General features: G+C 40.0%; 1 protein-coding gene across 1 annotated transcript in view; it reads left to right on the forward strand.

Annotated features, from left to right (window-relative positions):
- Window positions 1–20,247, forward strand: part of psmg1 (proteasome (prosome, macropain) assembly chaperone 1) — a 24,965-nt gene extending 4,718 nt beyond the window's left edge. Inside the window, exons 2-7 of the mRNA XM_061961690.2 lie at window positions 5,891–5,994; window positions 6,090–6,235; window positions 6,841–6,903; window positions 19,617–19,815; window positions 19,884–20,014; window positions 20,108–20,247. Of these exons, the coding sequence (XP_061817674.1) occupies window positions 5,891–5,994; window positions 6,090–6,235; window positions 6,841–6,903; window positions 19,617–19,815; window positions 19,884–20,014; window positions 20,108–20,185 (721 nt within the window). The 3' untranslated portion in view covers window positions 20,186–20,247. The remainder of the gene's footprint in view (window positions 1–5,890; window positions 5,995–6,089; window positions 6,236–6,840; window positions 6,904–19,616; window positions 19,816–19,883; window positions 20,015–20,107) is intronic.
- Window positions 20,248–22,220: the final 1,973 nt, after the last annotated feature.

Consider the following 22,220-nt stretch of genomic DNA (forward strand, 5'->3'; position numbering starts at 1 on the left):
CCCTTTAATTAGTGAATACTAAATAATTTAACTTTAGCCTACTACTACAACCATATTATTTACCAGCAACATGAAGTGAATCAGAGGCAGAGGTGTCCTGCCACAGTCAGTCAACCTCCTCCTCCTCCTCCTGCTGCTGCTGAACAGGTCGCACCTGTGGTCCGGACTGTAGGCCTACCTCCTCTCCAAGTCGAGCCCTTTTCGGCCGTTGAAAATATTTTTCTATACTCATCTGTGTGAAGGAGTGAACATCCAACATTAGAATTTATTACTAACGAGCAGAACCGCTCTATGTACAGTGCCGTCTAACCTTAAGCGGCAGCAGCTCAACACATGCAGGGTTCAACGTTAAGGTTTTTTTCTACTTGCCCTACTTCTCAAATGTACTTGCCCCAATATTTTTACTTGTCCTGCCTAGGTTTTTTTCTGGCTGTGTAGTGCTCATGGCTTATATCTTACTAAAATCCTTCCCGTTGACTATTTACAACACTACACAGTAATTATTATTATTATTATTATCTATAATTACATTTAAATGGCATTGCATACATGTAAAATTAAATGCTATTTCACATTATTTGACCAGTAGCAGTTACACCCATCTGAACAGGTCAGCCACCTGTTTAAAGCTCGATCACAGTTGAAATCTTGAAATGAAGGGCCTTTAATGGCCAAAACATTAACCTGGACAACATTTTAACAGCTGGTTGGCTCAGATTTTATTCTTTTCATTGCATTCACATGCTGCAGTGGACAATTTAGCTTCAGTCCATGTGTGTTTATTGACAACAGGGTTATAACCTGGACACGTTAGCTCGTCGGTATGAAAACAGGTGACTGTTACTACGTGCGTCTGCCCGGCCCCCGAGTCAAACAGCGGCGGTGTTAATGAAGCAGCGTCAGACTGCTCACCGTCAGTTAAACGCTCGTTGAAATCGCGGATTAACGTTAAATATATGACGAGCCGCGAGCGATGCAGCTATAACCTATCTACCTATAACCTATATTACCCTCGTATTTTGATCCGGTCGGTCCGTTTTTCTTTTACTTCATCGTCTTCGTCTTCTTCTTCTTCTTCTTCTTCTTCTTGCCCACCAGGTGAATTAAGTGCTATTGGCGGAGTTGCAATGCATAGTAGGCTACTGCCACCTACTGCACTGGAGTTGTAACTACAAGGTACATTCACAGACAGAGTCCCATTGCTTTTATGAGCGGTCGAGCGAGTCAAAAGCCGAAAAATCCATTTGTGGCGGACGTAATTCTTTCGTGACGGGCCGCCACAAATAAATGAATGTGTGGGAAACACTGATATGTATATATAGTACAGTAAACAGTAATGCTGCTTACTTAAAGAAAAATAACACTTACCTTTCACTATTTGAGTGGCTTTTGTTCTGCCATTTGAGTACTTGTGAGCGATCTCTAAATCTGGGAACATATCCTTCACGGATTGGTTGAAAACAGCCGCAAATGAGAACGGAATGTTGCTTGCAAGGTGGCCCATAATACTGCGTTGCCAACGCCTTGTGCTTCTCTGACCATTCATGAGTGACTATATTCATTCGGCCACCGTGTTATGGGTTATAGATAAACCTATGGATAACGGAGACATATATAATAGTCTCCTTTTCAGGTGAGAGGACGCTAAAGTCAGTACCTTTGAGCCAATATTGTTTGTCCGGCTGGAAATTTTGGATATTACAACTTGCCGTATATTAGAAGCAATGCATGATGGGAATCCGGATGTTGTGTGTCAGTGTATTAACGTGCCGGCTGGAATAAACACACGCTGAGAAATAGCTCCGTGCCTGCCTACTTTATGGGTTGTAAATAAACCTATGTGTAATATTCTTAGGTAATACGATCTCCGAGCGGTCCCTGAAGTATACACGAATATGATTGGCCCAAGGAACGAGGATCTTCCTGTTTTAGCGTTGCCTGAAATGTGATGTGTTATTCCCAGGAGTCGTGAATAAAAGTACAGTTATCAGCACGTCGTGTGTTGGCTCAACTTATTTCCACAATACGGAACAAGACACTATGGATAACGGAGACATATATAATAGTCTCCTTTAAGGCACGCCCCCAATATAGTTGTCCGGCTGGAAATCGGGAGATTTTCGGGAGAATGATTGTCCCGGGAGATTTTCGGGAGAGGCACTGAAAGTCGGGAGTCTCCCGGAAAATTTGGGAGGGTTGGCAAGTATTTTTGTCTTGAATTATCCATTAAGACAGTATAGACATGTGTGACCTATACTTTGGAATATTAACTTCAAAACATCATAGCTTCCTTAATGTGTCATAAATTGATTAGTTCAGTAACCCCAAGAAAATAACTTAATGCAGTGGTGTCAAACTCATTTTCTTTGGGGGCCACATCACAGTTAGGCCCCTTCTACACTATCCAGGGTAAATCCCACCTAACCTTATCCTTGTCCACACACACACAATGGTTGTTTAAGACCCCCTCCCCCTCCGTCAGCCAGCGCAACGCGACCTAGTACGCATGCGCAGAAAATGCGCACGTCATAGTCGCCTCCAGTGTTGCTTTGTGTGCAAGTTCTTAAATTTAACTTATCTGAACAATATCCAGTGTTGTGGTATTTCAATTAACTGGAATCCATGGTGTTGTGGGGTCCTATTGTAGTGAATCACACCTGAGCCTTCATAAATTAATTAAATATTTATTAGACACGTAAACAATGTGATAAAGAACATTTTACATCAATCAAACTAGAGATCTAGATATCTGGTCAGGACACTCTTCTCTCTTGCCTTCACCTTCATTGTCCATTCTTTTTTGGTGACTTTACTTGTCAATACTGCGCAATTAATAGGTTATGTATATCAATTCATTCTGTGACGACCAGCTGGTGTTAATGTTTCGTGTTTTAGTTTTCCCCATGTTTGCCAACACAGTGCCTGAAAAGTGATTGGCGCAGAATGACAAAGTGTTGTTGTGTGTCCGGATAAGCGCAGAATCACAGAGACAAAAGTGTTTTCACAGGAGGTAAAACCTGTTGGAATTGTGCCGTTTGTTATCATAAGAAAGGTAATGAAAGTTAATAATAGTGTCGGACTTTGTGTGATTTCTTCTGGGGGCTACAATATGTTATATTTAGGGATGTCCGATAATGGCTTTTTGCCGATATCCGATATTCCGATATTGTCCAACTCTTTAATTACCGATACCGATATATACAGTCGTGGAATTAACACATTATTATGCCTAATTTAAAATAAGATAAATAAATTAAAAACATTTTCTTGAATAAAAAAGAAAGTAAAACAATATAAAAACAGTTACATAGAAACTAGTAATTAATGAAAATGAGTAAAATTAACTGTTAAAGGTTAGTATTATTAGTGGACCAGCAGCACGCACAATCATGTGTGCTTACGGACTGTATCCCTTGCAGACTGTATTGATATATATTGATATATAATGTAGGAACCAGAATATTAATAACAGAAAGAAACAACACTTTTGTGTGAATGAGTGTAAATGGGGGAGGGAGGTTTTTTGGGTTGGTGCACTAATTATAAGTGTATCTTGTGTTTTTTATGTTGATTTAATAAAAAAAACGATACCGATAATAAAAAAAACGATACCGATAATTTCCGATATTACATTTTAACACATTTATCGGCCGATAATATCGTCAGGCCGATATTATCGGACATCTCTAGTTATATTACTATTACTATTACTATATTATTATTCGTATTCATGTAAAAAAATAAAAAAAACTTATTTTGAAGGTGTGGCGGTAATGAAAATGCCGTGGTGGCGCACCACATTCAATTACATTAAGGGGAAACCCTGAATAATATTAAAAGCACTTGTTCTAGGACCTTTTTTTTTTTTTAGTTGAGTTTGTTGTTATTTGGAACGTGCATGCATACAACATGATACATCACAATTTCCAGTTTCTCTATACAACATGTTTGAAAAGGAGTAGGAAGAAGCAGATCTTATTTAATCCTACCCCTTTTCCTTTACATAGCAGTTGCTAACACTCTTGTTCACTTCCTGTTCTCAATTTATTCACAATATACTCCATAATTAATAACATTAAATAATAAATAAATAATAATGAGTGAAGTAAGTTATGTTTCATATGGTGAGATGAGTAAGATTATCTATAAAATGAATGGATGGATGAAATCAATTCAGAATGTTTATCATGATTCTTCTTCTTTGTACTTTGTACACTAAGTTTGAAGAGTTTCTTGAAGTGGATTATATTAGTTAAGGGTGTAACGGTACGTGTATTTGTATCGAACCGTTTTGGTATGGGGGTTCAGCCGTTCCGGTTCGGTATGGAGGTGTTACCGAACGAGTTTCCACATGGACATATTAAGTAGCGTATCTCACGTTGTGTAAACAATGCACACCGAGGCACAACGCACAGCATGCTAGCAGCTAACGGGCTACGATAGACTGACCATACGTCCTCTTTTCACCGGACATGTCCTCTTTTGCGGAGCTGTCAGGGAGGAGTTTCTTAAATGCCTCAAATGTCCGGCATTTTGAGTTAGGGTTGCGTGTATTTTCAATGTACGTTCAGGGTTAAGAAGGGGTTAAAAACAAAACAAATTGAGGGAGGGGCAGAGACAGAGAGAGCGAGAGAGTTATGATAAACGCGCATGCGTCGCCAGGCTCCGCTTTTTATCCATAGATTTATCAGATTAAATTTTGTATTATCTATAGCAGGGGTGTCAAAAGTGTGCCCCGGAGGCCATTTGCAGCCCACAGCTAATGTTTTAAAGGCCCACGACACATTCTAAAAATACTATTAAAATAAACAAAAACATAACAAAAGTGAAATAAAAAAGCTTAAAGGTTAAATGTAATTTAGAAAAAGTTGCGATGTCGACCTAATAAAACAAAGCTGGTTTTTTTGTTTTTTTCAAACGGTCATTGCTCAAAACATAATATTGAATCAAAATCAATGTTATTATGAATTATTAACCTATCCAAGGTTCCGATTACTTCACATCAAAAATTCCACTAAGAAAAATATTTTTGGTGGAAGATTTTGCAAATTTGGTAAATAAATAACCCCAAAATTTATATTTTGTTGTTTTCTTACTGTACCGAAAATGAACCTAACCGTGACCTCTAAACCGAGGTACGTACCGAACCGAAATTTTTGTGTACCGTTACACCCCTAATATTAGTACATTGTTTGATTTCTTTGCTTAATCCATTCCATAATTTAATCCCACATACTGATATACTGAAGGTCTATGGTGTTGTACTTGCGTACAAATGTTTTAAATTGCATTTTTCTCTAAGATTATTATATTTCTCCTCTTTTGTTGAGAAGAATGGTTGTATATTTCGTTATGGGGACGGCGTGGCAAAGTTGGGAGAGTGGCCGTGCCAGCAATCGGAGGGTTGCTGGTTACTGGGGTTCAATCCCCACCTTCTACCATCCTAGTCACGTCCGTTGTGTCCTTGAGCAAGACACTTCACCCCTTGCTCCTGATGGCTGCTGGTTAGCGCCTTGCATGGCAGCTCCCACCATCAGTGTGTGAATGTGTGTGTGAATGGGTAAATGTGGAAATACTGTCAAAGCGCTTTGAGTACCTTGAAGGTAGAAATGCGCTATACAAGTATAACCCATTTATAATTTATTTATTTATTTATATATATATATTTCGGACATTTTCTGAAAATGTCATAAAATCTGTCCATTACTAATGTTATTAACTATCAGATTACACAACTTTTTGCATTTTTTTTTAATGAAGCATCACATTTTTTCAGAACACCGGCTCTGATTTGATCCGTTACTGTTGTTAGGTGTACTTGAAATGTAGGCGGTTTTATCAATAAACCACTCTTTATTTTTTTAAAAGCTGTTTTTCTCCTTTTTATTAGGGAGGTCCATCTGCATTGGTGTCCTGAGGTGTCTGATGCTCTGCAGACTGGAAGCAAGCTGCAATGTTCACAATTCCTCCTCGCTGTCGGCCACAACGCCGCCAGTAAGCGCCCCAACACTTCATTGTGCAAATGTCAACAAAACAGGACTCCCACGCCACGCGGGCAGTGACGGATTGCCTGTTGACCGTCTTCACAGGGTTTCTGTCTGTTTACGTTCTCGCCTCGGCTAAGTGGGACGCGGTGGGACACATGTCGGTGTGGAACGAGAGGAGCCAAGCTGGAACTGGTCAAAGTGGCGAGAAGTCGGCCTGTGTCTTCTACCGACACAAGGAAGCCCCATCCGTGAGTTGACGTCTCTGGTTCAAACGGAGATCATATCAATTTCGGGGTGGGGAAAATAGTTTATGAAACATCTCGACTCTTTTCTAAATTACATTCAGTAGGTAATATAAATAGAATGCTGGGCGCAAAGATAAAACATCCACTTGTGATGGGAAAAGTTGGAGCACAAGCACTGACACTCGGGATAAATGACTCGGCGGTAATCTGGCGCCTGATGCATAAACTGCTAAAACGCTGACTTACAACCTGACAGTTAGCTGTGTGTCTCTGTGTGCAAGTGCAAGTGGTTTTGCAGCCTGCTGTTGTTTGCATGTGATTTAATAAAGATAAACACACTGTGCACATTGTGTGTGATAGCCTGATGCTGCGGGGGAGGCTCCTGATTTATCACTTTGTTCCCTATCGGTGGTGCTGTCTTCATATGTGCTGCAGGATCTGAATGACCTTAAAAATGTATGCACTACGCAGTGTAAAAAAACAGCTGTGGCTAACCGATACGCTAACAAGACCATGATTCTCATTTGCTGGATTTATAGAGAACACAACACAACATCATTTTCATCCAACAATATTCGAATAAAACATCTTGTGTGTTTGTTCCGCAGGTTCTGATCTGCCAGTTGACCTGCTATGTTGCAGAAGATCAGCAGTTCCAGTGGACTGAAAAGGTACACTTTCCCCTTTGTCAACTTGTATGAAAATAATATGACTGTAGATATTCTTATTCTCGCCAAGGACGTAATTTATATAGCGCAAAGAGGACGAGGCATTAATTAAAGATGTGTTATTTACTTTTTATAACGCTTTGGAGTGCATTAGAAAGTGCAAAGGAAAGTGTAGCTTTCTTTGACTTTGATTACCAAATACAGTGGAACCTCGATTTACGAATTTAATTGGTTCTTGAACATGGTTCGTAAATCAAAAAGTTTGTACAGTGAAGCAGAGTTCCCCATAAGTAACAAATGAATCATTTTAGTAAAAAAAAAAACCATTTGAAGACAGTATAATGAATATTTATGCTGTGTATCTATATATTTATATATATATATGTGTGTGTGTGTGTGTGTGTGTGTGTGTGTGTATGTGTGTGTGTGTGTGTGTGTGTGTGTGTATGTATATATATATATATATACTGTATGTATATATATATATATATATATACTGTATGTATATATATATATATATATATATATATATATATATATATATATATATATACTGTATGTATATATATATGTATATGTGTGTGTGTGTGTGTGTGTGTGTGTGTGTGTATATATATATATATATATATGGTGCTGGTCTTGGCTGGAGAAAAAAAACTGTTGAGAAAACACAACTAGGTTTTATGTTTGACAAGATTGATAAACTTGGCTTTGCAAAATGTAAGATTTGCCGCAAGGAAATAAATTATGGAAAACTTGGCCACGTCGCACTTCAAGATAATGTTGACGGATGGAAACACAAGGGGAAGTTTCACATTCAGAAGAAACTATGCATTACCAGGTAAATTGATAATAATTTCATGAAATCTCCTCAGCATGTTGATTTATTATTTATAATAGATGTAAACTGAAACTTGAACTTAAACCGTTACATTACTTGTCTTTTGGTGTATCATCTGTTTGATAATTTATATGTATCAGCTTGAATTAAATATTTTAAATATGAAAAAGATAAACATGAATAAATAATCATTGTTAAAATTGGGACTTCAATTATTTTTAGGATATAATTAAATTGCCTGCGATGAGGTGGCGACTTGTCCAGGGTGTACACCGCCTTCCGCCCGATTGTAGCTGAGATAGGCTCCAGCGACCCCAAGGGAATAAGCGGTAGAAAATGGATGGATGGATGGATAATTAAATTGCAGGTTTTAAAAATATTTAGTCTTTCTTTCAGTGATCATGTCTATTACCTTAGCTGATTATGTAATCTCCATTACTTGATATATTCATTGATATACATACCGTCTTTTCCGGATTATAAGGCGCACTGCCGATGAATGGTCTATTTTTTTTTCTTTTTTCATATATTTAACGCACCGGATTATAGGGCGCATTAAAGGAGTCATATTATTATTAATTTTTTCTAAATGTAAAACACTTCCTTGTGGTCTACATAACATGTACCGTATTTTTCGGAGTATAAGTCTCACCTGCCGAAAATGCATAATAAAGAAGGAAAAAAACATATAAATCGCACTGGAGCCCGGCCAAACTATGAAAAAAACTGCGACTTATAGTCCGAAAAATACGGTAATGGTGGTTCTTTGGTCCAAATGTTGCATAGACGATTTTTTACAGATCATCTTCAAGCCGCTTTCTGACAGACGCTTCAATCAATAACGGAGCAGCATCTCCTCATCCGGAAACAACAACACGGGAAATGTGTCCCGTGAAAAACCGTCTGACAGGAACTCTCTAATAACTTAAGTTCCTTGGGTGAATAATGTAAACTCACTACACCGGTATGTTTTAGCGCTTTCATGGCGAGTTTACTGACAGATTTAAGTAAGAACTTTACACTACTTTATATTAGAAATGGCAACAGCGGAGGATGAATGTCCCATAACAAGAAGATAGAGGAAAAAAAAGAAGCTTATCAACTACGGCGTCAGCGCGGACACGCGCAATTTTTCAAGGTTTATGCAGATCCCAAATACAGATTAGCAGGCACCGGAGAGTAAGAAAAGTTGCTTTTGCATAATATTGCGAAACAAAACACCAGATAATACCTTACCTTATACACACACCATTTTACTACTTGTATGTTTAATGCGCCGACAATCTTTCAAGCGGTGCAGCTTCATAGCTTACCAAAGTCGTACTAAAATATTTTGGTAGATTTTTAAGCGCCGTGTGTAATGTTCTATATTTTCAATGGGACATTTAAAATGTTGGTGTTTACTTGAGACATATGACCATCATAGTGCAGCCTACAATGCACTATGATGTTTGACTGCCATCTACTGGTCACACTTATCATTACACCATGTACCAAATAAAATAGCTTCGAGGTGGGTAAGCTCAACCAAACTTATTCCTTACATTAGGCGCACAGGGTTATAAGGCGCACTGTTGAGTTTTTGAGGGGGAAAAAAAGGATTTTAAGTGCGCCTTTTAGTCCGGAGAATACGGTACATGCATTTTATATAGCTATATTGGTGATGTTAATTCAGTGTAAATGTTGCTGCTGGTGTATATTGTCATTATTTTCTCTTTAGCTACGAAAAATACCCTAAAATATATAAGGTACATTACATGGCACATGTAGATCAGAATACATCTATAGTTAAAGTTAAAGTAAAGTACCAATGATTGTCACACACACTAGGTGTGGTGAAATTTGTCCTCTGCATTTGACCCATCCCCTTGTTCACCCCCTGGGAGGTGAGGGGAGCAGTGGGCAGCAGCGGTGCCGCGCCCGGGAATCATTTTTGGTGATTTAACCCCCAATTCCAACCCTTGATGCTGAGTGTTAAGCAGGGAGGTAATGGGTCCCATTTTTATCGTCTTTGGTATGACTCGGCCGGGGTTTGAACTCACAACCTACCGATATCAGGGCGGACACTCTAACCACTAGGCCACTGAGTAGGTCAAATATAGTGTAGAAACGTACCAAGTTAAAAAAAAATTCAGGGTTTGCGTGGAAGCACTTCATGCTGATAGGATTTTCCTCTTTTTGTCAGTTTTCCTCTTTTTTTTTTTTTTCCAAAGGGTGCCCACATCCCTGAAAATGGCTGTGCCGTGTGTGTGCTGTACTGCACAAGATGTGACATCCCCAAAATGGCTGCACCCTAAGGCTTCAAGCAGCACACAACATGAATGACTAAATGAAGCGTTCGTACCACTGTTCTCACACAAGAGACATATTCGGCACAATCTGAAAGTTCATAAATCGAAAAAGTCGCAAAAAAGAGGGGTTCGTAAATCGAGGTTGCACTGTATTTTGTTTCAACACATTAGCTGAACCAATGTTGTGTTAGTGGTAAGGAGCAAACTGCTCAGTTAGCATGAATGGCACGGATGAGTTTGTCGTAAACAACAACCTAACACATGAATTTCACACAACAAACTTGACTAGTGACATTTTAATCCGCATGCAGAGAGAGTGTTTATTCAATGACTGGTCAAAAAGCAATCACATGACTACAGGGCGCCATGACTGCTTCGAACTTTGGCTGATGCTATGTATTTGCGGCGCTTCCTCCTTAGTTTTTTGACGTGTAAAAATGCCCTGTTGTGCAGCACGGGGCTGCAAAAAATGCAGAAAACTTTTACATCGCTTTCCCGCAACCCGTTAAGAAGACAAGTATGGGAAGTGAAAGTTCACCGTCAACACTGAAGAGCCACCAACCACTGTGGCAAGGCAAGGCAATTGTATTAGTAGAGCACAATTCGTTCACATGGCAATTCAAAGTGCTTTACAGAAAATTAAAAGAAGGAAAAATTATTTTAATTAAATTCAGAAAATACAATCATACAAACAACTAGAAGAAGCAATTCCTGAAGGAATTGCGTGTGAATGCTCCAATGCTGAAGTTGAACTGAAATGCTGACAGAATGTAGTGTGAATGTAAGAATGGTATGGCGTCACATTAGTGCCAAAAATCCGAGCGCATAAAAACTGTTATCGCGCGCTGATTCTCCACTTATTGCGCGCGTGATACCCTTTTGCGTGCGCGTGGTGCCTTTTTGCGCGCGCGCGGTGCCTTTTTGCGCGCGCGCGGTGCCTTTTTGCGCGCGCGCGACGCCTTTCCGCGCGCTCTCTGTGTACTCCTGGCATCTCTCCTCGCGCTGTCATGTTTCTTTTTGGCACTTTGGGGGCGGGTATGCGTAGACGGCCCCTCCTTTCTGATTGGCTGTGAGCATTTCTCATATGACCAATCATTCTCCAGCGTAGCAACGTTGTAGCCATCTTACCTCGGACATCTAGCCTCAATCATTACATTGATGTCAATGGTACATGTACTAATTAAATTACCATAACTTGCTCGATTTTCGACCAATTTACAAACAGTTTGCCTTGTTACAAATCTTATTACATGTAGATATGACATAGGATGCTGTACCTGTTGAAATTACCTCTTTCGCTTTAAAAAAAAAAAAGACTTAATTGTGCAACATAGTTGTGTAGGGTCAGTGTTAGTCAGTTCTCTGATTATTTTAAACTGTTTCAGAATACATTATTAAAAGCTATTTTTAACATTTTAAAAACAAAATTCAAAGGTTATTTCATTAATTTTATGGCTGAATCAAAAGAAATTCCATAAATTAGAAAACAAATGTTCAAGAAGAAGTGAAAATATAAAATATTGTTATGGTTGGATGTTATTGCTGGTGGACCAGTTCTGGCTGAAAGATGTGATTATGGTGTTTGTTGTCTTATTATTTATTTGGGTCACATTTTGTATTACCCTGTATTGTGTTTATGTGGTATGAAATAACCTTCATCAGCGCGCGACATTTTTTTTATCCACTTCTTCCTCCGTAAATCTTGATACATATTGACGATGACCCGCCCTGCTATACTTCTGATTGGCTCTGAGCATTTTTCAGCATTTTTCGCCTGACCAATCAGAAAGAAGGGGCCGTCTAAGCATACCCGCCCCCAAAGTGCCAAAAAGAAACATGACAGCGCGAGGAGAGATGCCAGGAGTACACAGAGAGCGCGCAGAAAGGTACCCCGCGCGCACAGAAAGGCCCCACGCACGCGCAAAAGGGTGTCGCGCGCGCACGAAGTGGAGAATCAGCGCGCGATAACAGTTTTTGAGCGCTCGGATTTTTGGCACTAATGTGACGCCATAGAATGGTTTGAATGTTGAAATGTTTGAATTTCCAGGAAAACCGGAATTTGGTTTGGAACTTGGAAAAGTGTTGGTTTGAATGTCCAGGATGAGTGGAATGTGTTGATGTTTGGAATGGTTTGAATAGCTTGAAAATTGTGGGAAATATGCAACTTGGAAAACTGTCCCATTCATTTCAATGGGAACTCCCTGGAAATGTTGGGAAAAGCGGGATTTTTTTTTGTAAATGATTAGGAGCATGAATGTCCTGAATGAGCTGAAATGGTTGTTGTTAAAATTGTTTAAATCGGTCAAGAAATGTTGAAGTGGTAACAGTTTTTTAATTGAGAAATGGTATAACAGAATGAGACAGGCTCCAGCGACCCCGAAAGGGACAAGCGGTAGAAAATGGATGGATGGATGGATTACGGAATTTCGGTAAAACCGGGAATTTTTCCAGTTCAAAAAACAACTTTGTTTTTTTGTCCTGACTAAGAGGAATGTTTTGACGGTGGAACGGTTGATGTGGGTTGAAAAATGTGGGAGGAGTACTCGTCAGAAAAAAGGGTTTGAAAAAAGGGGAATTCCTGGAATTTTTTTGAACTTGGGAAAATTATAGTTTGAATGTGCAGGATGAGTGGAATGGTTTGAATCGGTTGATCAATGTGGAAATGGTGGAAATTTGAAAAATGACCAATTCATTTTGAATGGGAAAAATGACCAATTCATTTTGAATGGGAAAAATGTCCCGGAAAACCTGAAATTCTGGAAAATCTGGGATTTTTTGGAATTTGTCAAGGGAAAGCCTGTGATTCCCAAATAGGCTGAACAGTTTGAAGTTGGAACAGGTTGAATCGGATGAAAAATGTGGAAGGTAGAGCAAAATCTGGAGAAGAAGAAGAAGAAGAATAAATAGATGAATTTTGGTGTAGAAAACCATATGTGTGAATGCTTTGGAGCATCTCGCATCTTGAGGAAGACTATTCCAGATTTTAGAATCATAAAACTGAAATGCAGTTTCACCATGTTTGGTCCTGACTCTGCACCAGCAACCTGAGGTTCTCAGCACTCGAGATGGTTTATATAGCTCTAACATGTCAGATGAAAAGACTTGTACATAAAGAGAGCTGTGTTAAAGTCTATTCTCTGTGTCTTGTGGAGGTAAACACGCGACACGACGTCTGCATTTTGTTCAGGACAAAACACACAGAAGCTAATACATAAAATAATAGAAGAACTGAACTAATTCAAAGATGGTTGAATTCAAGAGATGGTTTGACATCTTTGAATCTCAGATAATGCTATTCGGTAAGCGCAGAAGAGAAAGTCAAACATGAATACAAATAGACAGACATTGAAAGTGTAAAAGAAACATAATAATAATAGATGATAGTGGATCAATAAAGTCTATTACCTGACCGCTTCTATGTTAGCTACCTCTCTTTGTTTATAATGTCTATTTTCTGCTGGATCTACTCTCTATTATATGCTGCCCTTTTTTTTTTGCTGCAGCTGTTACATATACTGTAATATTGTACATGGTAATTGAGATTTATTATATAATAATATAATATATCAGTATGTATTATATACTGTATATATAATAAGTAAATATTACATATGTTATTTTATATTGCTACTATGGACTATGGTACATTTTTAGTCTACTTTATACCTTTTGTTTTTGCCCTCTTTTGTGCCCTTGTGTGCATTATCCTTTCCATCCTTTGTAACTGAGCTACTGTGTGGAACAATTTCCCTTGTGGATCATTAAAGTTTGTCTCCGTATAAAAGCACAGACATTACAAAGTGACTACAAATACATCAGAGGCAGACATCACAGTTGACGTACTTCAAACAAAAAGGCATAATATCTTTGTGATCGTAGGTCCAAAACTAATACAAATGTTGGCAAAGTGAGGGTAATAAGTTATGTTTTGGTTGTTCCGTGTATTTTTTTTTACGTTTATTGCGCCGTCAGGTGCGTGTTAGTCAGCCTGCTGGTCACTAAACACTGCATGAATAGAGCAGCAGAGTGCATCAAATGCGGCCGCAAAATTGTACTTTGATTAAATAAAAAGCATGTTTTATTGTAAGTTTATGAGCTGGAGTATGTTTAGAACTATATTTAGACATATTATTTTGGTTGATTTTGTCAGACATGCATGCTTTCGGGCACAGCCGCACACGGCCTTTGGTAGCAATGGACTATGGTACATTTTTAGTCTAATTTATACAAGAGATGTCCGATAATGGCTTTTTTGCTGATATCCGATATTGTCCAACTCTTAATTACCGATTCCGATATCAACCGATACCGATATATACAGCCGTGGAATTAACACATTATTATGCCTAATTTTGTTGTGATGCCCCGCTGGATGCATTAAACAATGTAACAAGGTTTACCAAAATAAGAGAACAACTTCAACTCAAGTTATGGAAAAAAGTGCCAACATGGCACTGCCATATTTATTAATGAAGTCACAAAGTGCATTATTTTTTTTAACATGCCTCAAAACAGCAGCTTGGAATTTGGGACATGCTCTCCCTGAGATAATCCTGATACCCACTACAACTATGGGAAATAGTTTTATAATGCACTTTGACTTTCACAAAGTACATTATTTTTTTATTTTTTTTTAAACATGCCTCAAAACAACAGCTACAAAAACAATGAAGGCACACAGATTCAGGCCATACTAGAGATGCGCGGATAGGCAATTATTTCATCCGCAACCGCATCACAAAAGTCGTCAACCATCCGCCATCCACCCGAACTAACATTTAATCAAAACCGCACCCGCCCGCCGTCCGCCACCCGCCCGTTGTTATATATCTAATATAGACGATGCAAGGCATTAGTGAGGTTATAAAGCTTTTGCCTGTTAAAGAAAGGAGACTGATCCAATGCAGCAGAGACATTCAATGCGTGCCACGCTGTCACGGCCCAGACGCACACCAGTGCGCAATCATCTGGGAGCCGCGCTGAGCGCACCTCCAAGCGCGCTCGCGCCACTCAAACTGCTGCAGGCAGCTGCGTTCTATCTTGTTTTAACATCCTGTGGCACTCTTCTGGGATCACGGCGGACGAAACTGCTCATGCTCAGGGTGTTTGTGGAGGTTCGGGGTTTTGCACAAATGTGATGCACCATTAGATGTCCCGGTTTTGTGACTGTCGTAGACATAAACAGCGTCGCAGCTCTTGCAAATCACGTAGCCAGCATTACTATCATCCTGATTTACAACCTCATAAAAACGAGTCCACGCTGAACTTTTCTGGCCTTTCTTTAGTATTCCCTTATTTAGTTTGTCGCGTACCACGTTTGCTGCCGGCGTTGCCATCTCTCTTTTTTTCTTCTTCTGTTGTGGCGTGCTGCAGGTGCCTGCTCGTTTTTCGTATGTGGGTAACAACATTTAACTATGTATATATATTTCCGAATTGGTTTAACTGCCACCCGCCTGAATCTATTTAAAATCTAATTTTTTTTCATTTCAACCGCCCGACCCGACCCGCGGATAAAATCTAATTTTTTTTTTATTTCAACCGCCCGACCCGCGGATAATCCGCGGACTCCGCGGTTGTGTCCGCAAACCGCGCATCTCTAGTCCATACATACTTGCCAACCCTCCCGGATTTTCCGGGAGACTCCCGAAATTCAGCGCCTGTCCCGAAAACCTCCCAGGACAAATTTTCTCCCGAAAATCTCCCGAAATTCAGGCGGAGCTGGAGGCCACGCCTCCTCCAGCTCCATGCGGACCTGAATCCGCTTTCCCACGATATAAACAGTGTGCCTGCCCAATCACATTATAACTGTAGAATGATCGATGGCGAGTTCTTGGTTTCTTATGTGGGTTTATTGTTAGGCAGTTTCATTAACGTCCTCCCAGCGCGGTAACAACACACAACAGCAGCAGTCACGTTTTTGTCTACCGTAAAGCAGTTCGTCTGCCGTAAACAGCAATGTTGTGACACTCTTAAACAGGACAATACTGCCATCTATAACATCAATAACATAGGGCTTTTAGAGAGTGCAGTGCACAACTGTGCACACAACAAGGAGACGAAGCAGAAGAACGAGGAAGATACAGCCGTGGCGACGACGAGTAACATGAAGAAATACGCTTTGTTGCACCTTTCCTGCCTGAGTCCGGCGATTAGTTGCAAATCTTGCTTTATTGATTGCTTGCACACAGCCAATCCAACACAAAACAAACTAGTCCCCGCCCGCACTCACGCTACCGCTCCCTCTCTTCTCTCGCCCACACACTCACTGACGTCACTCACCTCACATGCTCACCTATTAAAGGGCCACACACACACACATACGCTACTCTCATAACAGCTTGTAAGTTCCAAGCCGCAGCTGCGATTGGACCTGGATAGCCGCCGGGAAGAAGCAGTGGACTACCAAGTGCTTGGCACTGAAGATCTTCCTCAGGAAGCAAAGATTGACCGGTTTTGGGCCATGCTAGGGAGAGATGGAAGATTCCAGACTCTAATGCATTTGATGAAAGCACTTTTGTGCGTGCCACACAGCAATGCATCATCAGAGAGGGTGTTCAGCATGGTTAGAAAAATAGTGACAGAGAATAGAACAAGGATGGACAATTCAACCCTTAACTCAACAATGAGTAGATGAGTGTTATGTGTGTGTATATGTGTAAATAAATGAACACTGAAATTCAAGTATTTTTTATTTATATATATATATATACGTATATATATAATAAAATAAATATATGTATATATAGCTAGAATTCACTGAAAGTCAAGTATTTCTTAGATATACTGTGTGTGTATATATATATATATATATATATATATATATATATATATATATATATATATATAGTGGGGCAAAAAAGTATTTAGTCAGCCACGATTGTGCAAGTTCTCCCACTTAAAATGATGACAGAGGTCTGTACTTTTCATCATAGGTACACTTCAACTGTGAGAGACAGAATGTGAAAAAAAAATCCAGGAATTCATATAGTAGGATTTTTAAAGAATTTATTTGTAAATTATGGTGGAAAATAAGTATTTGGTCAATAACAAAAATTCTACTCAATACTTTGTAATATAACCTTTGTTGGCAATAACAGAGGTCAAACGATTACTATAGGTCTTTACCAGGTTTGCACACACAGTAGCTGGTATTTTGGCCCATTCCTCCATGCAGATCTTCTCGAGAGCAGTGATGTTTTGGGGCTCTCACCGGGCAACGCGGACTTTCAACTCCCTCCACAGATTTTCTATGGGGTTGAAGTCTGGAGACTGGCTAGGCCACTCCAGGACTTTCAAATGCTTCTTACGGAGCCACTCCTTCATTGCCCGGGCGGTGTGTTTGGGATCATTGTCATGCTGGAAGACCCAGCCACGTTTCATCTTCAAAGCTCTCACTGATGGAAGGAGGTTTTGGCTCAAAATCTCACGATACATGGCCCCGTTCATTTTTTCCTTAACACGGATCAGTCGGCATGTCCCCTTGGCAGAAAAACAACCCCAAAACATGATGTTTCCACCCCCATGCTTCACAGTAGATATGGTGTTCTTGGGATGCAACTCAGTATTCTTCTTCCTCCAAACACGACGAGTTGAGTTTATACCAAAAAGTTATATTTTGGTTTCATCTGACCACATGACATTCTCCCAATCATCCATGTGCTCTCTGGCAAACTTCAGACGGGCCTGGACATGCACTGGCTTAAGCAGGGGGACACGTCTGGCACTACAGGATTTGATTCCCTGTCGGCGTAGTGTGTTACTGATGGTAACCTTTGTTACTTTGGTGCCAGCTCTCTGCAGGTCATTGACCAGGTCCCCCCGTGTGGTTCTGGGATTTTTGCTCACCGTTCTCATGATCATTTTGACCCCACGGGATGAGATCTTGCGTGGAGCCCCAGATTGAGGGAGATTATCAGTGGTCTTGTATGTCTTCCATTTTCTGATAATTGCTCCCACAGTTGATTTTTTCACTCCAAGCTGCTTGCCTATTGTAGATTCACTCTTCACAGTCTGGTGCAGGTCTACAATTATTTTCCTGGTGTCCTTCGACAGCTCTTTGGTCTTGGCCATAGTGGAGTTTGGAGTCTGACTGTTTGAGGCTGTGGACAGGTGTCTTTTATACAGATAACCAGTTCAAACAGGTGCCATTAATACAGGTAACAAGTGGAGGACAGAAGAGCTTCTTAAAGAAGAAGTTACAGGTCTGTGAGAGCCAGAGATCTTCCTTGTTTGAAGTGACCAAATACTTATTTTCCACCATAATTTACAAATAAATTATTTAAAATTCCTACAATGTGAATTCCTGGATTTTTTTCCACATTCTGTCTCTCACAGTTGAAGTGTACATATGATGAAAATTACAGACCTCTGTCATCATTTTAAGTGGGAGAACTTGCACAATCGTGGCTGACTAAATACTTTTTTGCCCCACTGTATATATATATATATATATATATATATATATGAAATACTTGACTTGGTGAATTCTAGCTGTAAATATACTCCTCCCCTCTTAACCACGCCCCCCGCTCCACCCCCGACCACGCCCACCCCACCCCTTCCCCCCACATCCCGAAATCGGAGGTCTCAAGGTTGGCAAGTATGAGTCCATAGTATACTAGAGCATACTTGCCAACCTTGAGACCTCCGAATTCAGGAGATAGGGGTGGGGGGCGGGGTTTGGTGGTAGAGGGGTGTATATTGTAGCGTCCCGGAAGAGTTGGTGCTGCAAGGGGTTCTGGGTATTTGTTCTGTTGTGTTTATGTTGTGTTACGGTGCGGATGTTCTGCCGAAATGTGTTTGTCATTCTTGTTTGGTGTGGGTTCACAGTGTGGCGCATATTTGTAACAGTGTTAAAGTTGTTTATACGGCCACCCTCAGTTTGACCTGTATGGCTGTTGATCAAGTATGCGTTGTATTCACTTATGTGTGTGTAAAAGCCGCATATATTATAAGACTGGGCCGGCACGCTGTTTGAATGGAGGAAAAGCGGACGTGACGACAGGTTGTAGAGGACGCTAAAGGCAGTGCCTTTAAGGCACGCCCCCAATAATGTTGTCCGGGAGAAATTGGGGAGAATGGTTGCCCCGGGAGATTTTCGGGAGGGGTACTGAAATTCGGGAGTCTCCCGGGAATATCGGGAGGTTGAAACCGATTCCGATAATTTCCGTTATTACATTTTAAAGCATTTAAATATCTACTTTATACCTTTTGTTTTCGCCCCCTTTTGTGCCCTTGTGTGCATTATCCTTTCCATCCTTTGTAAACTGAGCTACTGTGTGGAACAATTTCCTTTGTGAATCATTAAAGTTTGTCGAGGTATAAAAGCACAGGCATTGCAAAGTGATTACAAATACATCAGAGGCAGATGGCACCTCTCGTTTAGTTGTCCATTCTCTATACACGACTCTGTGCAGAGATACTGTAGATCAAGCTGCCATCTTGTGGAGTTATTACAAAATGTCACATTAAGAGGTTGCCTACAGCCACAGCTGGTAATGCCAGTGTTTGTAATGCTGTCTTTGACTAAGGATTGTCACAGTCGAACTGGGCAAAAAATCGACTGACTTCTGTCCCTCCTGCAGGTGTTCGACTGCCTCCAGCAAAGAGATCTGACTGTAACAGTTCTGTCAGACAGCTTCATGGCCGACTACAAAACCGCTCACTACCTCTGCGGCAGCTCGGGACCCTTCCTGCGCTCCCTCCACACCGCCTCTTTCAGCTCTCCGCCCGTTTGCCGGTCACTGGAGCAGCCCAACATCCTCACTGGACTTCCAGCTGCAGGTACTAATCACAACAACACAATCCGATCGTCGTCTCTGTCCATATCTGATGCACTCTTGTTGTTTCAGTGCTGAACCACTGCCAAGTCTACCGCATCGCCGCTGTTGTCTACCAGTGTTTCAGTGACGTCATCGGCCCAGACTCTGTCGCCATGGAGACCTTCAAACCAGCGCTAACCGAGCTTGGAAAGTCTGTACATGTAAGTTGAGCCTCTTTTTGGATAAACAAGTTCACGTTTAAATACGTTGCATTTGATTTACAGTTTCATAACAATATTGTGTTCTTTTCCCAGTTGGATCTATCTCCCAGCTTAGAAGTCGTCCGCAAGTTTGTCAGAACCAGCGATCTTCAGAGTAATCTTTACATCTGACGCTTTGCACTTTTTATGTGGTACAAATGATATTTTGTTATAATAAAAAAACAGAAGAACAACATTTGTATGACGTTATTACATCACAAAGGCTCTGTTTACACTACACTAGATGTGGGGGTCTCCACATCTGCGGTCCCCTCCAAGGTTTCTCATTTTATCCCATTGGGTTGAGTTTTTTCTTGCCCTGATGTGGGATCTGAGCCAAGGATGTCGTTGTGGCTTGTGCAGCCCTTTGAGACACTTGTGATTTAGGGCTACATAAATAAACTTTGATTGGATTTTTTTTTTTTTGCCCTCAAGTGACACAGATCTGATTTTTGCCAGTGTAAACGCTGCAAAGTGCTTCAAATCGGATTCAGGCCACATCAGGAGGTAGTCCAAATCCGATTGGAAAATGATCTTTTCAAATGTGACTTCAGTCTAAACAGCAATGTGACCTGAATGTGACTTTTTCGTCAGGGGAAAGACGCAGCCCGCCAGCTCAAGTGGATACTTCATTACAACATCTGATTTCGGTGAGCAAAGTATCTTCGACGTCCGAATTTTTTGGTGCATTACTTGTCAATAGTGCGGAAATAATAGGATTTATGTAATATATGAATATATATTTTGATTCCAAACAAATAGCGATTGTTGAAGGACCAGAATTGACGCTGTTGCGTATTTGCTTACATGTGAGTTGAAAAATAAAGCTAACGTAGATCCACGCTGATATATGTGCCTCCTCTACTAACAGCCATCACAAGATTAAAACCCTCCCAAATATATTACGCTTTATACATCCATTCATACATTGTATCACTTTCATTTATTTTCACGTAAGAACAAATGTTTAAGGTGTGGCGACCATATCTATGGTGGCGACTTTTATTTTATTTTGTATTTTTAGCGACTTTCCTGTTCATTTTACTTGCAGTGTAAACAGTCAGCTGGTAAAAAAATCAGATTGCGAAAAAATTCCAATTTAGATCACTTTGGCCTGCAGCGTGAACGGAGTCAAAGGGGTGCGCTGCATTCCCTTTCCGTACCAGAGGGGGCAGTATTGTACTATAGAGCTGCCTGATAGTTAAGTACAAGACAAGTGAGCGAAACTCAAATCCATACTTGCCAACCTTGAGACCTCCGATTTCGGGAGGTGGGGGGTGGGGGCGTGTTCGGGGGTGCAGCAGGGTGTGGTTGGCGGCGTGGTTAAGAGGGGAGGAGTATATTGACAACTAGAATTCACCAAGTCAAGAATTTCATATATATATATATATATATATATATATATATATCCTGAAAATATGCAAACAAAACTGTGTTTGGATAATTGATACTTCAAACTTGCATAAATAAATATTAAGGAATATAACATAACTTGGTTTCTGAGAGCTTCAAAATATAATGAATAAAATGCTAAAGTTGTTGATAAACAAGCAATTATTTTAATAATTAAATATGGTCATTTTAAATGAACTAGTATGATCATTTAAAATTGATTATTTCAAATATGTTTATTTTAATGTATAATTCTATGGCTGGATGTAATAAGGAGTCAGAAAAAATACAAATAAAAATACAATAAATGTTGATGTTTTTAGCAAAATATAATAAAATTTTATTTAGTTTTTTTTTTTTTTTAATTAATAAATATATTTATTTTTAGGTAAGATAAACACAATAATACAATTTATCTCTAGGCTGGATGATTTATTTATTGTCACCCTGCTGTCCTCCCGTCGTGAAAAAAGACAGTCCTCACTCAGGTCTGCATGGAGCTGGAGGGGGCGTGAATATCGGGAGATTTTCGGGAGAATATTTGGGAGAATATTTGTCCCGGGAGGTTTTCGGGAAAGGCGCTGAATTTCGGGAGTCTCCCGGAAAATTCGGGAGGGTTGGCAAGTATGCATCTGTTTTAACGTCTTTCACGGAAATAATTGTTCCTTACTTTTAGTCAGGTTGAGTGAATTATAAATGAATGTTTGTTGTTCAATTAAAAAAAAAAGAAAAAAAAATGTATCGAACTGCGCATGCAATTGACGTTGAGGCCACG

The sequence above is a fragment of the Nerophis lumbriciformis genome, linkage group LG09, assembly GCF_033978685.3.
Source record: "Nerophis lumbriciformis linkage group LG09, RoL_Nlum_v2.1, whole genome shotgun sequence".
Lineage (NCBI taxonomy): Eukaryota > Metazoa > Chordata > Actinopteri > Syngnathiformes > Syngnathidae > Nerophis > Nerophis lumbriciformis.